The 16253-nt window shown below is 43.8% G+C and overlaps 1 protein-coding gene across 5 annotated transcripts in view; it reads right to left on the bottom strand.

Moving 5' to 3' along the window:
* The window catches only part of LOC123772272 (A disintegrin and metalloproteinase with thrombospondin motifs adt-1), a 71954-nt gene that overhangs the window by 47155 nt on the left and 8546 nt on the right, over window positions 1-16253 (bottom strand). For 2 of the 5 annotated variants that reach the window (XM_069311085.1, XM_069311089.1), the window contains exons 1-3: window positions 12063-12189; window positions 3671-3964; window positions 2048-2178 (exon numbers count right to left, since the gene is read on the bottom strand). In XM_069311085.1, coding sequence (XP_069167186.1) covers window positions 2048-2178; window positions 3671-3763 — 224 coding nt within the window. In that variant the 5' untranslated portion in view covers window positions 3764-3964; window positions 12063-12189. Of the gene's footprint in view, window positions 1-2047; window positions 2179-3670; window positions 3965-12062; window positions 12190-16253 lie in introns of those variants that run through there. The other 3 variants (XM_069311086.1, XM_069311088.1, XM_069311090.1) reach the window with 2 other exon arrangements.

Genomic DNA, 16253 nt, shown 5'->3' with positions numbered 1-16253 from the left:
CTGCCCGCGACCGGCAGCATATGAGAGAAGGACTTTATCTTCTTCAGGCAGGGCAAACCTCTAGAAGAAGTAAGGGAGCAAGGCGATGACTTTGCCATCAGGAACAGGTTGTTAGGGTCCATAGTACAGCCCACGGAGTGGTCTGTAAGGATCATCAAACTTCAGCTTCATACAGCAGCAGGAAGGGTCAGCCTCATCAAAGCTTATGCACCAACACTGACCTCCTCTACCGAAGCAAAGGACGAGTTCTATGATGACCTCGGCCTAGCTCTCAGACATACCTCAACAAGAGTCAGTCTTCCTCCTGGGAGACCTTAATGCAAGAGTTGGTTCTGATCACAGCTCCAGGACTTCCTGCCTGGGCCAGTTTGGTTTTGGGAAGATGAATGAGAATGGGCAGCGCCTCCTGGAGTTCTGCTGTCGCATGAATTCTGCATCACCAATTTCTTCTTCGACACCAAGCCCCAGCACAAGGCTTCCTAGAGACACCCCAGGTCTAAGCATTGGCACCAACTAGACCTGGTGCTTACTAAGTAGCAATCTGAGAAGCCTCAAACTGACCTGCAGCAACCAAAACAAACCTGATGATAATCTACAAAACCAAGAAGACTTCCGAACTCCTTATCAAAAACAGCCCGAAGCCGACGGAGAACCCTCTACAGCAGTCAAGCGTTGTATACATGTACACTTGCCCCCACGAAGGATGTAACCTTCAATCTAAGTACATAGGTATAACGTCGACCAAGCTGACGAGGCGTTTGACATGCCATCTTCAATCCGGTGCCCCCAGGAATCACATGAGACAAGCCCATGACATCACCCTAACAAGAGAAATGTTGAACAAAAATACCTGTATAATAGACAAAACCCAAGATGCAAGAAGATTACAAATTCTTGAAGCAATTCACATAAGAATAGAACAACCTACCATGAATACCCAAATCAAATGAACTATTTACTCTACCCACCATGAGAGTAAGGACAAGACCAGAGCATAACGATGCCAACACAGAAGACAATGTTCAACATAACAGGCCAATTACACTTTATTAATCTTTGTGTTTAGATAGGAGCTGCCTCGTATGGGCCAATAAGCCTTCCGCAGTTACCTCTATTCTTATGTTTCACCTCACATTTATCCCTTATGTATTCCCCCATGTTTTCACCTTTATTGTCTTATCACCTGACCCAGTGCGGGTATAAAATCAACCAAACCTGGAAATTCTTTTCACTTGAGAATGAACCATGGAGGTTCGAAACGTTGTGCAAATTGTATAAATAAGTGTAATACATTCTATAGTAATTCACTTCTTTTCTTCACCTTGAAATTGCGAAAATGAGTTTTGGAGAACTCCTATTTCAGCTAAGCCCTGATGCTAAGAAAATAGTTAGAGGGATAGAAGCCCTAAATCAGAAGATAGTAAATACAGAAATTATTATATATATATATATATATATATATATATATATATATATATATATATATATATATATATATATATATATATATATATATATATATATATATATATATATGTATGCAGAATAATCACATGTGAAAAATAGAATACTTTTTACTTTGTATAAGTAAATACATATACAAAGGTTATTCTGCATATTTGGATCAGTGTTTTTGTGATCATTGTTGCATTGCATATATATATATATTATATAATGTACCTTTGCAACAAGAGATGCCAACTAGATGTCCGATTGTTCAGGTGCAGCCCAAACATTAGTTTATAAAGCTATATGCGCACATATATTTAAGTAAATACATATACAAAGACATAATTTAAGATAAAATATAAAGTCTTAAAATTCTCAAAGGCAATAAAATATTACAGCGTGCAAAGTTGATATATAAAGTGAAAAATTATATAAGTTCTACAAGTTCCATACATCTTGTACAATGTAAAACAGAAGTTCAAATTAAAAAAAATACATCCTTCTAAGCCTCGTAAAATCCATATAACGTCCATAGAATTTAACAGGAAATAATAAATTAGTTTTAACTGAAAAAAATGTATGGGCGTCTTTGTCTTACCTATTCTCCATGGTAACCTTGAGAAGGCTGTTAGGGGCGTGGCTTCTGATGTGGGCGTGGCCGTACGTGTCAGAGTGGGCGTGGTCGGAGTTCAACGTCACCTCCACCACCGCCTCCGACCACTTCACCTCCTGCAGGTGTGGGAAGGGCAAGGTGTTAGTATTGGGACGAACCATCTTGATAGTCGTAAATCATCTTGATAATCGTATCAATTCTTACTGAATGACCGAGTTAGATCGATAATTTCAGCATCAAGTCTTCTGTGTTATTAATTCCTGCAATTTCTGTGTTATTACTCAGTAAGGCAGTGAAATAATCCGTTCCTAAAGTTCACTTATTATTTTTAATTAGCTTGTGCATATTGCTACTGGATGTGTTTCGCCAAGTCACCTTTTATCATCTTCAGAGGTCGGGGTAAAGCAAATATATAACGGCAAAGACAACAGTCTATCTTCCATTCATGTGGGAAGAAAGGCGATAGATCGTTACATATCCCTGTCAAGAGTATTGAGCAATCTTGTACTGCACTCTAGTTGATCAGCTGGGGCAGTACTGTACACTAGTTGATCAGCTGGGGCAGTACTGTACACTAGTTGATCAGCTGGGGCAGTACTGTACAATGTTGATCAGCTGGGGCAGTTGGTCTGATGTAAACTGGAAGTTCTCTCCTGGTCTTGCACGTCTGAATAGGTAGAGCGCACCTATGTTTAAACTGGCTGTTGATAACTGGATGGGAAGTGTTTGATAGGAAGTACTTCGGATATGTTTAATCTCTTATTGTCACTATCTGTCGATTATTTTGGTGTTGATGGTCAGGATATCTCTGGTGATGGCCTGGCTGGGTATAGATATGATGTGATCTATAGGACCATGTTGTTTGTTCAGTGTCATTCACCTCAAAAGATGTGTTGTGGGGATGGGATAAACGTGTGAACAAAACAGGTAATTACTCCAATAATCACGCAAAATGGACGGACTCGTGTATCAAAATTGACTTTAGCAAGACTCGGGTCCACCGTCCGAGCGTCACGGAGGGAGCCCAAGGTGTGAATATCCACACAGAATACCGTCCTCCTATGGTTTACCAACGTCAAGAAACTGTCGTACTAACGTACCGTTATCCTAACCTACCAGAGGACCCAAAACAGAAAACAGAACAGTATGTCAATTTCGCGAGCTGCCACCATTTTCCTAGGACGACAATTTTTGGCCTTAGGTAGAGTATACGTCAGAATGCGATGCTCTATTAGGAAGTCGGGTCGGACCATGGCCCTGATTTTCCCTAATGTTCTTACTGTAATCCTGATAATCTTTTCAATGCCTGTCTCCAAAGGAGTTTTATTATTCTGGAGAAGTCGTATAAGACAATCATTTGGTCTTAGGGTCAACACATGAAACAGCACGGTCCTCGGGCACTTTAACTGCCGAATTAACCAATTGAAGGAATTCAGTATGAATTTCAAGGTCACCAAGAACATCTTCATCTGAAAATAAAGTTGAGGTTAAAGTATTTAGATGACGTTTGAAATTCAAATAAGAAATGGGCAGTTACGTTATTACATCTAATAAAGTGTGGTCAATAGCTGTCACAAAAGTAACATGTAATACAAGGGAAGGTCTCACCTGGTACAAGGGAGGTGTTGAGAGGCAGACTGTGAGAAGGACAGCCAGCAACACCAGCAGGTAGGAGGCTCCTCCGTAACCCATCATCACCATGGCAACTGATTTCAATCTCAGTTCGTAAGGTTCACAACCTTCAACTGCGGTTATTTTTATTTCATCTGCATACAGTTCACCTTTGAGCTGCCCCCAGTGTTTTTTTCCTTTAACTGCTTCAATCCTGCCTACCAACTGGGATGATTCAGGTGTCGACTGTCAAAACACTAGTTTTCCGTCCACCCGCGTCTGCACCGTCGCCTGTAACGCCAGAAAAATATATAATACTCAACCATAGACATGTCTTACGTTTAATTAATTATGTATGGCTATTGATATCTAGCTAATATTGCTCTCTACTGTGTTCTTCGCGCGCGCGCACGCACACGCACGCACGCGCGCACACGCACGCACACGCGCGCACGCACGCACGCACGAGTGGTACGCGAAGAAGGGGACAATGGTGGAAACTGAGTACCCAAATGAGCTACAAGGACGTTAGAAAGATGTTTTTTCAGTGTCAGCGTAGTTAACAGATGGAATGCATTAGAGAGTGATGTAGTGGAGACTGACTCCATACACAGTTTCAAATGTAGATATGATAGAGTCCAGTAGGCTCCAGAATCCGTACACCTTCTTGATAGTAGGGGCAGTTTGCATGACGGGCATATCCTGTGGTGACAGCACCAGGACAGATGTTAGGAGACGCGCGTATGTGGAGAATAATAAGGGTCAAGAGTCGCGAGGATCCATAGACAGGAGTGGCGAGGAAAACAAAGGTGGACAGGAGACGAATTTATGTCGCACTGGAGGGCGGCACGTTGTATCCATGACGTCGACTAATATTTACCAAGGAACTCCCGCATCGGAAAGCTGATGGTTTGATATTGATGGTTGATAGACAGGACCAAAGAATCAAAGCTCAACCTTTGCAAGCACAACTAGGTGAGCACTCACATTCTCATTCTCTCTCTCTCATTCTTTCTCTCATTCTCATTTTCTCTCATTCTCATTTTCTCTCATTCTCATTTTCTCTCATTCTCATTTTCTCTCATTCTCATTTTCTCTCATTCTCATTTTCTCTCATTCTCATTTTCTCTCATTCTCTCATTTTCTATCATTTTCTCTCTCTCTCTCTCATTTTCTCTCATTTTCTCTCTCTCTCTCATTCTCATTTTCTCTCTCTCTCTCTCTCTCTCTCTCTCTCATTCTCATTTTCTCTCTCTCTCTCTCTCTCTCTCTCTCTCTCTCTCTCTCTCTCTCTCTCTCTCTCTCTCTCTCTCTCTCTCTCTCAATCCATTAAACACCATCAGAAGCTCTCATCCGGGAGGGCATATGGGGGGGGGGAGGGAGGGGGAAAGTTGAGGTGGAGGAAGATAAGAGACAAAACAAAAGAGCCTGAACAACAAACTTTTCAAAGGCTGCGCCTGCCGACTGTCCATTAACCAAACCAGAGTCGTAAGAGGAGAGTGCGTGGGTCGTGTCGTGGGTCGGGTCTGGGAGTCCCTTGGCGCCCTCTGGCGTCCTGGTGCGCCCCCATGGTCGTCCCGGTGCTCTAACCTCTCACTGGAGGCGCCGACGGAGGTGTGTGTGAAGGTCAAAAACTTACTTTTAACCTTCAGGGAGAGGAAAAAAAAAGATTGAGGATTCTGAAGTCATTACGACTGGACTGGATCCCTTTTTTTCTTTAATGCGCGGTTTCGTCAGAGGTCAATTGGCAACGGGAACCACTTAAAGAGTCGGTAAGCACCTCGAAGATACCAGGGATGGTCTACTGGCGACTCTGGTACCACTGTGACCCAACAGAAAGGTCGCTGGAGGCACCGTGGGGGGGGGAAGGGGGGAGAAGCACAATGGTCTGTACACCGGGTGGGCGTTCATGGTGAAGGTCAGAGCGCCATGCCCCGGGGACCACAGCCGATAGCCAACGTTGGGAGAGTATTGTGCTGATGCGTATCGTGGGGGGGGGGGGGACACGATACCGTGCGTGTCGTTGGGGAATGTTAATGGCTCTGGAGGAGGTGATGGTGGTTATGGTGATGGTCATTACGGTAATGGCTGTGGTGATGATGATGATGGTGACGTCGAGCGCCGAAGGAACGGTGTAGTTGGCAATGATGATGATGGTGACGTCGAGCGCCGAAGGAACGGTGTAGTTGGCAATGATGATGATGATGATGGTGACGTCGAGCGCCGAAGGAACGGTGTAGTTGGCAATGATGATGATGATGGTGACGTCGAGCGCCGAAGGAACGGTGTAGTTGGCAATGATGAAGGTGCCGTGGTGGGTCTCTGGCTGTCTCCCCCAGCCTCGTCGCCTGGGGGAGGGAGGAAGACTAGTTAGAGAGTGTGGGGGGCCTCTCTTCTGGGTGGGGTCTGCCGAGGAAGATCTGCCGGGTAACAAATATAAAACTAAGAGCCTCGTTAAGACAGGGACACCATTACAGATGGCGGCATTGTTATTAAGTGCTCTTCAAGTGCTGTAATTCCACTAGTTTTGTTTTTTCGTGTACAGGTTTGAGTTTCAATAGTTGAGTCTGTGATCCTTTTCCCGTTTGTGGAGAATAAGCAAAGCTCCTGGTCCCCGGCATTAAGCTTAATTATGTATGCAGCCAATATGCACTTCCTCTTGCTAATCAGGTAATTTGCTCACTAACTGTACAGTAAAGATGTTTTTATTATCTTTCTGGCTCCTTTAAAATTCCAATTTCCGCCTTTCTTCTCTTGTTATGTTCCAACTTTTGCTTAACACTTCTCATAGTTATCTTGCATTTAGTAAGTAATCAAATATCAGGATTTAATAGACATTGACCCATAAGAAGACATGATATTATACCTTATTCTGGGTAAATATTATGTCAGTGTTATTAATATATCTCCTCTCATCTCATTAGGTTTCTTGACTTAATGCACAAGGAAATTTCTTTCTGCATTCTCTACTAGTTTTACACCCCATGTCTGTGATATTTGTTCCAATTTAGTTATGCCATATTGAAGTCTCCTAGTATTAGGAAATATATGTTCATTTTGTTCACTCACATGGCTGCCGTGTTCTCAAATGTAATGGTTGTGTTATTTTTGTCAGTACTTCCTGGGTACTGCTGCCTCTAGTACATCCTGGATACTGCTGCCTCTATCCTCTACCTTCCTGTTATTATCATTAGTGTTGACGTTTGACAAGACTGAGTTGGGCGGCTGTTGCCTCAAGCAGCCTGCATGCACATTAAGGCTGCCCTGCTCTTACCTCCAGTCTATTTTTATGTGATAGACCTCTTGCTATAATTGATCAGATATTGTTTCTATAATTGTTTATCAACAATTGTTTTATGTCTGACTTCCAGACTTTCACCCTCAACTCTCCCCACACCCACCATTCTTCCCGCCCTCTCCGCTCATAGTCCTGTCTTCCCAAAATTTAACCCCTCATCCCCGCCCCTCCCACTCTGTCCCCTTCCACCCCCACTCTTCCACCCAGCTGCCAGGTCAGATCATCCTGTCACACACCTGGCTCCCGGCACACAAACACACAACATGGCTGACCTTCAACATAAACATTAGGCTTCACCTCGCGCGCCCCGTCATCTGGGTCGTCACAAACATGCGGTATTGCGTCTGTGTGGTGATTTGAAATCAAATTTATCGAAGGTCATTGTCGAATGTTAAATATTTGATTGAATAATTGTTAATGGTGTGCGCTGGTGTACATGACGACCATAGTGAAGTGTTGCAATTCATTCTCTCAGGTTAATACTGATCAACCTTTCCTCAGGGAGGGGATCTGCTCGCGGGAATGGATTGGGAATGACTATATAATTTGTGCTATTATCTGCTCTTTCTTTTAATGGTTTGGTTAGGTTAAGGTTTGGTTAGGTTAAGGTTTGGTTAGGTAAGGTTAGGTTTCATTATATTTGATTACGTTAATACGATGTATTATTAATAATAATGTGAAATAGGGAATGTGAAAACTATGAGTGTACCCGCGAATTCCGTTTATAGAATATAAAAATTTTAAAGAAAACGTTTTCAGCAGTCACTTTTTTATATTTTAAACAAATTATTTATATTTCATTAAAGTTATAACTTAGGGATAATCTGTTCAGGACAAAGATCTTTTTGCCAGTTTACATGTAGACTATTACTGGAACCGTAATATGCCTTCAGACAGTCACAAATATCTAGATAACTATCCAGGTGGTTTGAGGGAAGGATGTAGATTCTTTTGGTAATTGATTTGGCCTGAGGACGGGCTCCATATCAGTCAAGATAAGGATGGTTGGATCTGGGGTGTTACTGGATGGATGACCGCGCGAACAGACGTGGCCTTGGCTTAGGATAACTCAGAGGTGTGTGTGACTGGTTTGCCCGTCCCGACTATGGTCGACTTTACCAATGACTGTTGACATCAGTTAATATATGCTAATTATAATAAGCGAACGTAACACACTTGGCTTTGTTCTCAACTCACAATCACAACCCCACAACCAGCTGGCTAATTCCTGGGTACCTATTTACTGGTAGGTAAACAGAGGCATTAGGTGATAGGAAACACGCCCAACCATTTGTCCCACTCTGGATTCGAACCTGGCATTCTCTACTGCGAGAATTTACTACAGTCAGGTTCGTTTTCGACGCACAATCGAGAATTTCTGGTTCGAGTTCTGGGCGGGACAGAAGTGGTTGGGCACATTTTCTTTCACCCAATGCATATGTTCACCTCCATATGTACTCGTGCAGGAGTTAGCCAGCTTGTTGTGGGGTTGCATCCTGGGCGGGGTCAGTAATTCGGCCTTGGTGGGAGGGAGGGGGGTGGCCCTCTATACAAGTCTACCGTATATGAACACACTCTGGCATCCTGTCCCTCGACACAATGAATTAAATTGTGAATTACGATATAGCAACAGTTAGATTTTATGCATTAGTCAGCCCTCGTAACTGACTCGTTTTCTGTAATTGGTCTTTTCCTAAAATTTTCTCTGTATACAAAAGGCCTAACATCGATATATTGCAAATAATTTCCATGTTCAACAATGCCTTTTACGTACGTTAACATCTGCTGACAGTACAGTAAGAGGTCCTTGTGGAAGTTGTCATCTCCCATTGCTGTATAGGACAGTCAGGTTAAACCCCCTTGGGTGGGACCAGTAACTGAATGGGTGACTGCATATTAAGGGTTAAACACCAATCGGTCAGGCTAGCAATTGGACCGGTGACTAGATATAACGTTATAATGGAAGTTGTGATGTAGGGGTTGTAATCGGTGTTGTTGTATTAAGATTTGTGATCGTATATGTGATGATGTGGGTTGTGGTGGCAGTTGTGGGTTCTGATGGTTGCCAGTAGGAATGCGGGTTGTAATGGTTGTTGAGGGATTGGGGGGACGTGGTGGTTGTTGGAGGGCATTGTGGGGTTGTGAAGGTTGTTATGGGTTCTGATGGTGGTTGTGGGTTAACGTAGGTCGGGGCAGGCATAAGTTCAATGGTTTAAGAAATATTAGTAGTGTGAAATATTGTTTGAGTTGCCCCAAGACTTTCGTCAAAACACAAATGTTTCCTTAAATCCATACAATAGTGTCATTGGTCTGTAATATTAAATTTTATGAAAAGGAAAGGGGGGGGGCTAAACAAGAGGGTTTGAAGGGGGGGGAAGGGTTTGAGTAGGGGAGGACGAGGTTAGGGCACCTGCATGGGCACCTGGGCACAACCTTCTAGTATGCAATAGGAGAATATGTGTATCAATCCGTCTGTTACGGGTTATTCATGCCCGTACCACCTCTTGGGTGGCTTAAGCTTCAATTATTATCCCGTCTGTCCAAAGTTGGGGGCCAGAGTCTTGGGGCTAGTCTCACCCAAACTAGGCAGGGGAAACGGTCTGGGGAACGGGATGGACATAGGCTAGATAGAGGAAGCCTATGTTAAATGCTTCAATAAATATAGCCTGTAATGATCCCCCCCCCCCCCCTTCCTCTCTTGTGCAGTTTTCATGAAGTTTGATGTCAAATTTGACGTGTGGTTTCCATGGAGTTTACCGCGAACATTCATGATTTACTGGAAAATATGACCTGAATTGATTCAGGTTACAATGAAGAAAATAGTGAGTTGGGAAGATGATAATGCTGATAATAGATACAGTGACGATAGTATGTAGTGAAGGTGTAAGATGAGGGGGAAGATGAGGGGGACAGCGGTGGGGGAAAGATGAAGGGACAAAGAAGACAGATTGAAAGAAATAGATAAACTCAGATAAATATAAATAGTTAAATATATAGATTGATAAAAGATGGAAATACATATAGATATTTAAATATCTATATATAGTGCCGGGTACCCCTCCTGGTATACAATAAGAGAATGTCTGTCTGTCCAAAGTAGGTGGTCAGACACCCAAATTTGCAGAGGGAATGGTATGAGGTACAGGACGGTCATAGGCTGGGCGGGGTCACCATAATTCAAGGTGGAACAGCATGCCAGAGGTCACATTATGACACCCACGATGATTTTTGACACTGCTCGCCTGCTACACCTATCAAAATATTTATAAAATTAACATTTCATAACTAATTTTGTTGTTCTGATCGAGAACATTAGCCTTACTAGAGCCATCAGTAACCTAAAGTAGCCTCCATAGTGCCATCAGTAACCTAAAGTAGCCTCCATAGTGCCATCAGTAACCTAAAGTAGCCTCCATAGTGCCATCAGTAACCTAAAGTAGCCTCCATAGTGCCATCAGTAACCTAAAGTAGCCTCCTTAGTGCCATCAGTAACCTAAAGTAGCCTCCATAGTGCCATCAGTAACCTAAAGTAGCTTCCTTAGTGCCATCAGTAACCTAAAGTAGCCTCCTTAGTGCCATCAGTAACCTAAAGTAGCTTCCTTAGTGCCATCAGTAACCTAAAGTAGCCTCCTTAGTGCCATCAGTAACCTAAAGTAGCGTCCCCTTAAGCCACAAGTGACCTGAAGTAGCATCTTTGAAGCCATCAACTGCCACATGAGTGCACTGGAAGACATCAACAACTGAAGAAACGTCCTAGAGGTCACCCACAGCTTGAAGGAACATCCCTAAAACAATCATCAATCCTTAGAAGCATCCTAGAAGTCCTCAACGACCATGGAGCACTCTAGGAGCCACTAGCATCTTCAAATAGCATTACTAGAAGCCATACGCTTCCTGAAGGAGCATCCGAAGAGCCATCAACAACCTGATAAAGGGGCCTAATGGCCAGTAACACCTTGAAGGAGTGTCTTCAACCGAGGTTGCCATACATGGACCACCATCCACCATACATGTTGCCATACACAGGGGGTGTATGAACAAACAACGAAACAAAGGGATATGCGACATCCCTATCAGCAGGTAATGTGTGTCTCATATATATATATATATATATATATATATATATATATATATATATGTCGTACCTAGTAGCCAGAACGCACTTCTCAGCCTACTATGCAAGGCCCGATTTGCCTAATAAGCCAAGTTTTCCTGAATTAATATATTTTCTCTAATTTTTTTCTTATGAAATGATAAAGCTACCCATTTCATTGTGTATGAGGTCATTTTTTTTTAATTGGAGTTAAAATTAACGTAGATATATGACCGAACCTAACCAACCTTACCTAACCTAACCTATCTTTATAGGTTAGGTTAGGTTAGGTAGCCGAAAACGTTAGGTTAGGTTAGGTTAGGTTGGTTAGGTAGTCGAAAAAACAATAATTCATGAAAACTTGGCTTATTAGGCAAATCGGGCCTTGCATAGTAGGCTGAGAAGTGCGTTCTGGCTACTAGGTACGACATATATATATATATATATACACACACACACACACACACACACACACACACACACACACACACACACACACACACACACACACACACACACACACACACACACACACACACACACTGTTCTAGAGTCCCCTAGCGGCGATTGAAAGGGGAAAGTTGGGCTTCAGCTCCTGGCTCTGAATGACTCCTTGCTACGGCAGTGGAATATCCTGTGAGCAGCGGTGTAAACTGTGTAAAACAGCTGTGTGTAAACTGTAAATATGGCCCTGTGAAATGCGTAAATATGAATGGTATTCTATGAGGTGTGTATTCACACATGCTGTGATTTACATCATCCTGTGAGCAGCCGTGTACACAGGAATGTTATGCTAGGGGGAGATCCTCTTACATGCATTTAATCGTTTAGACAAGAGTGTAGAGTGGAATATCATCCTGTAAGCAGCACTCTAGACAGGAATATCACACCTGTAAGCAGCAGTCAAGACAGCAATACCAGCCTGTAAGCGGGTGACGTGCGAGCACCCTGCACGTACAAGCATGGCGCCCATGCAGCAGACACCAAACATGGCCTACCTGTCCTCTGTGGGGCAGCACGTTAGCTCATATCCGCCACTGTCACCTGGAGCCCAAGTAACCAGTAACCACATCCAGCAGCAGCAGCCAGCGTCCACCCCCAACACTGGCGACCTCTGGCGGCCAACTGGTGTGTATAGCAGCCTCTCATTCCACATAAACACCCCGTGACCTCACCCCCCCTCCCTCCCTCTGCTGCCTTCCTAATCTTTCTCTCCATCTACCTCCCTCTCCCCCTCTCCCCCTTCCCTCTCCCCCACTACCCTCATCCAGTACCGCCACCCCACCTCACCTCTCACCCTCATGGAGGTGAACGAACCACGTTGCTAATAGATCTTCCTAACCGAACACTTGTACCTTCTCCCTAACCGAACCACCTTCTTAACCGAACACCTGTGTCTTCAACACTTCCCAACCATTAAAGATCAATAAACTAACCATATATAAAAAAGCTACTTTACAGGTCCTCGATACGTCTAATTTCCTGGTACGAAAGGTGGGCTTCCGCAGATGAATATTCAGAGTGCCGGTATTATTATAGGGATGCTGGCGATACTCATCTCTGAGAGCATCCACTCATCTCCCGCAGCTGGGAGCATCCCTGTGGTGCTGCCGCCACCTGGCGGACCCGAGGGTGAAATAAATAGAATTGTGTAACTTTAGATAATTTATGGATAATTGGATTGGATAATTCATTGGATAATCTTACTGTGAGAGATTATGGTGGCTAAATCGACCAGGATAAGCCGGTGTACTAGTCGACCAGGATATGCCGGTGTACAAGTCGACCAGGATATGTCGGTGTACAAGTCGACTTTGACTTGGGTTCGTATCCTAGCCAGGGAGGATTTACTGGGTGCAAATCCTTAACTGTAGCCTCTGTTTAACTCGACAGTAAAATGGGTACTTGGTTATAACGACGATTCTTCGCGGGGTCGTATCCCAGGGAACATAGTATTATTAAGGATTTGCCCAAAACGCTACGCGTACTAGTGGCTGTACAAGAATGTAAGAACTCTTGTATATATAAATAAATACAAAAATTAAAAAAGGGACCCACAACAATGAGAGGCAATGACGAACCAGCAAGACACTACCTGATATTCACCTTGAATGAGTCAGAAATAAGGTAAGTCAAATTTGAAGCCCCCATAGGAATGAGTGATCACAGTGTATTGACATTTGAGTATCAGGTGGAGGTAGGGATAACCTATCCAAGGATGGGATTGGAATGGAAAAAGACTAAATTACCGAAGAGGAAAATATGACGAGATGAGGAAATTCCTAATGGAAACCTCACAATGGGAGATTTCCCTCAACATGGGATGGGGAAACAATTTAGAGAGAAGACTCTGCAGGATATGATGGATTATGTCACCCAGAAATGCCAGGAAGCTGCATACAGATTTATCCCGGTCCAAAAGGAGAAAACGAAAAGCAACAGAAGAATTCTTGGTTCAACCAGGAATGTAAGGTAGCGAAGCAACTGAGTAAAAGAACATGGAAAAACTACAGGAATAACAGAACACCAGAGAGCAGACAGAGATACCATAGGGCCAGGAATGAGTACCTCAGAGTGAGGAGAGAAGCAGAGACAGTGAAAATGACATCGCGAGTAAAGCCAAGACTCAACCAAAACTGCTCCACAGCCACATCAGGAGGAAAACAGCAGTAAAGTAACAAGTGATGAAACTGAGAAAAGGGGAGAATAGATTCAAAGAGAATGACAAGGTGGTGTGTGAAAAACTCAACAAGAGATTCCAGGAGGTCTTCACAATAGAACAAGGAGAAACCCCTACACTAAATGAGAAGGCAAACTAGGCATCCTTGGAGGAATTTGACCTCACCAGTAATGAGGTTAAAAGGAATCTGTTGGAGCTGAATGTGACAAAGGCTGTTGGGTCTGACAGAATCTCACCAGGGATACTAAAAGAAGGTGCAGAAGCACTAAGTGTGTTACTATGTTGTATAACAGGTCACTGGAAACAGGAGACAGCTAATGTCTTCCAACCCAATATACAAAAAGGGTGACAGGCAAGAGGCACTGAACTACAGGCCAGTTTCCTTAACTTATATACCATGCAAGGTGATGGAGAAGATCGCGAGAAAAAGAAATAGCTTAGTAACACACCACCAGCATGGGTTCAGATATGGTAAATCGTGCCTCACAGGTTTAATAGAATTTTATAACTAAGCAACAAAAATTAGGCAAGAAGGAGAAGGGTGGGCCGACTGCTGCAGACCTGGACTGCCAGAAAGCCTTTGACACAGTACTCCATAAAAGACCGTTACAAAGTTCGGAGCAACAGGCAGGAGTAAAAGGTAAGGTGCTCCAGTGGATTAACACCTACGAAATTCTCGGGGAATTGATAGGGTGGACAAAGACAAACTCTCTAACACAGGTGGAACACTAATAAGGGAACACAGGTGGAAACTTGTGTCAGAGTAGTTAGCAAATGGAATGCATTAAGGAGTGATGTGGTGGAGGCTGACTCCATACACAGTTTCAAATGTGGATATGATAGAGCTCAGTAGGCTCAAAAATATGTACACGCACGCGCACACACGCATCTAGATAGCCTTGCTCCAAATAAGGAGTCAGCTTAGGTAATCACCGACTTCTATTACAAAGCTTGTATGTGTTTAACTTTTTATCCCGGACACCGTGGTTGCCGCCTCTGTGGTGTTGGTGCGTCTAATGTCACCACGAGACCGCCTCCCACCAACCAACTTTATTCGTGCAAGCAACTTTTGCTTCATATTACAAAGAGTTTGCGAGTTTGGGAACATGTTAACAGTCTACGCGTTCTCACCTATGCTGGATCAAGCTTCACCTCTTGGGTCCCGCCTTTTCAGCCGCCGGTTGTCTAATTATATATTTCACAATCTTTTGTTTTTTGTTCATTTTATTCCGTCAGTTCAGTCTATATGACTACTAGGCTTACGTTAAGAAAAGCAAACTTTTCAATATCTTGGCTCGTCTGTTTCTCAAGCTTCCTTCCCAGACCCTCTTCTGCTGCGTCCTAACCACTTGCCTGGATGGTAGAGCAACGGTCTCGCTTCTTGCAGGTCGGCGTTCGATCCCCGACCGTCCAAGTGGTTAGGCACCATTCCATTTCTTCATCTTATCCAAAATCTTTGAACTTATATCCCTTCATTGTGAACATTTCCTACTTTTCCATTCTGTATATATATATAAATATACTTTTGTCTTATCGTGACCAAGTGGGTTAAGACAAGTGTCTGGTTGATTGCTTGATTCTTTCCTTATTATGCACCCCATACCCATGCCGTGGGCGGTGGTGGAAAGGGTTACAGAGGCACATGGTGGGTTCAGGAACTGAGCCCCACAAGTGTCTGGGATCATCACAACTCTGGTTCTAATCACCCTATTGCCTCAAAACGGTTTTCTTTTCGTAAACATTATCAACAATAAGTATTGTTCCTAAAGTAGTAGTAGTAATAATTTCACGTCACTGTCAAAGCCATTCAGCCCAGGACTCCCAACTACTATCCTCAGCTACTAACCACTAACTATCCTCAGCTACCACACCACTAACTATCCTCAGCTACCACACCACTATCCTCAGCTACCACACCACTAACTATCCTCAGCTACCACACCACTAACTATCCTCAGCTACCACACCACTAACTATCCTCAGCTACCACACCACTAACTATCCTCAGCTACCACACCACTAACTATCCTCAGCTACCACACCACTAACTATCCTCAGCTACCACACCACTAACTATCCTCAGCTACCACACCACTAACTATCCTCAGCTACCACACCACTAACTATCCTCAGCTACCACACCACTAACTATCCTCAGCTACCACCCCCCCCCCCCCCACACCCCTCCGGAACGCCTGGCCCACCAGCCACTGGGGGGAAAAACTGGCCCCGGCGTTGATCGACTGGGAACCACAGATGCACTGACGGATTGTTGCACAGGTGATTGATGGGTGTTAGTTCAGGTGTTGAAGCCACGGGGTGGGAGGCCGCTTATATACAGCTGACCTACCCCAACCCCAACATGGAGAATACATCACATACGCTGACGATGTCACCCAAATAATCTGCCAACCGGGCCCATCAAAGCCGCTACTAGCCGACAAGACCAAGGCGGCAATTGAACTCATAAACAACTTTGAGAAGCAATGGAAAATTAGCACCAGCAAAC

Source organism: Procambarus clarkii, chromosome 69 (genome assembly GCF_040958095.1).
Source record: "Procambarus clarkii isolate CNS0578487 chromosome 69, FALCON_Pclarkii_2.0, whole genome shotgun sequence".
Lineage (NCBI taxonomy): Eukaryota > Metazoa > Arthropoda > Malacostraca > Decapoda > Cambaridae > Procambarus > Procambarus clarkii.
The sequence above is the reverse complement of the archived record's forward strand: the minus strand, read 5'-3'. Positions and strand labels throughout refer to the sequence as shown.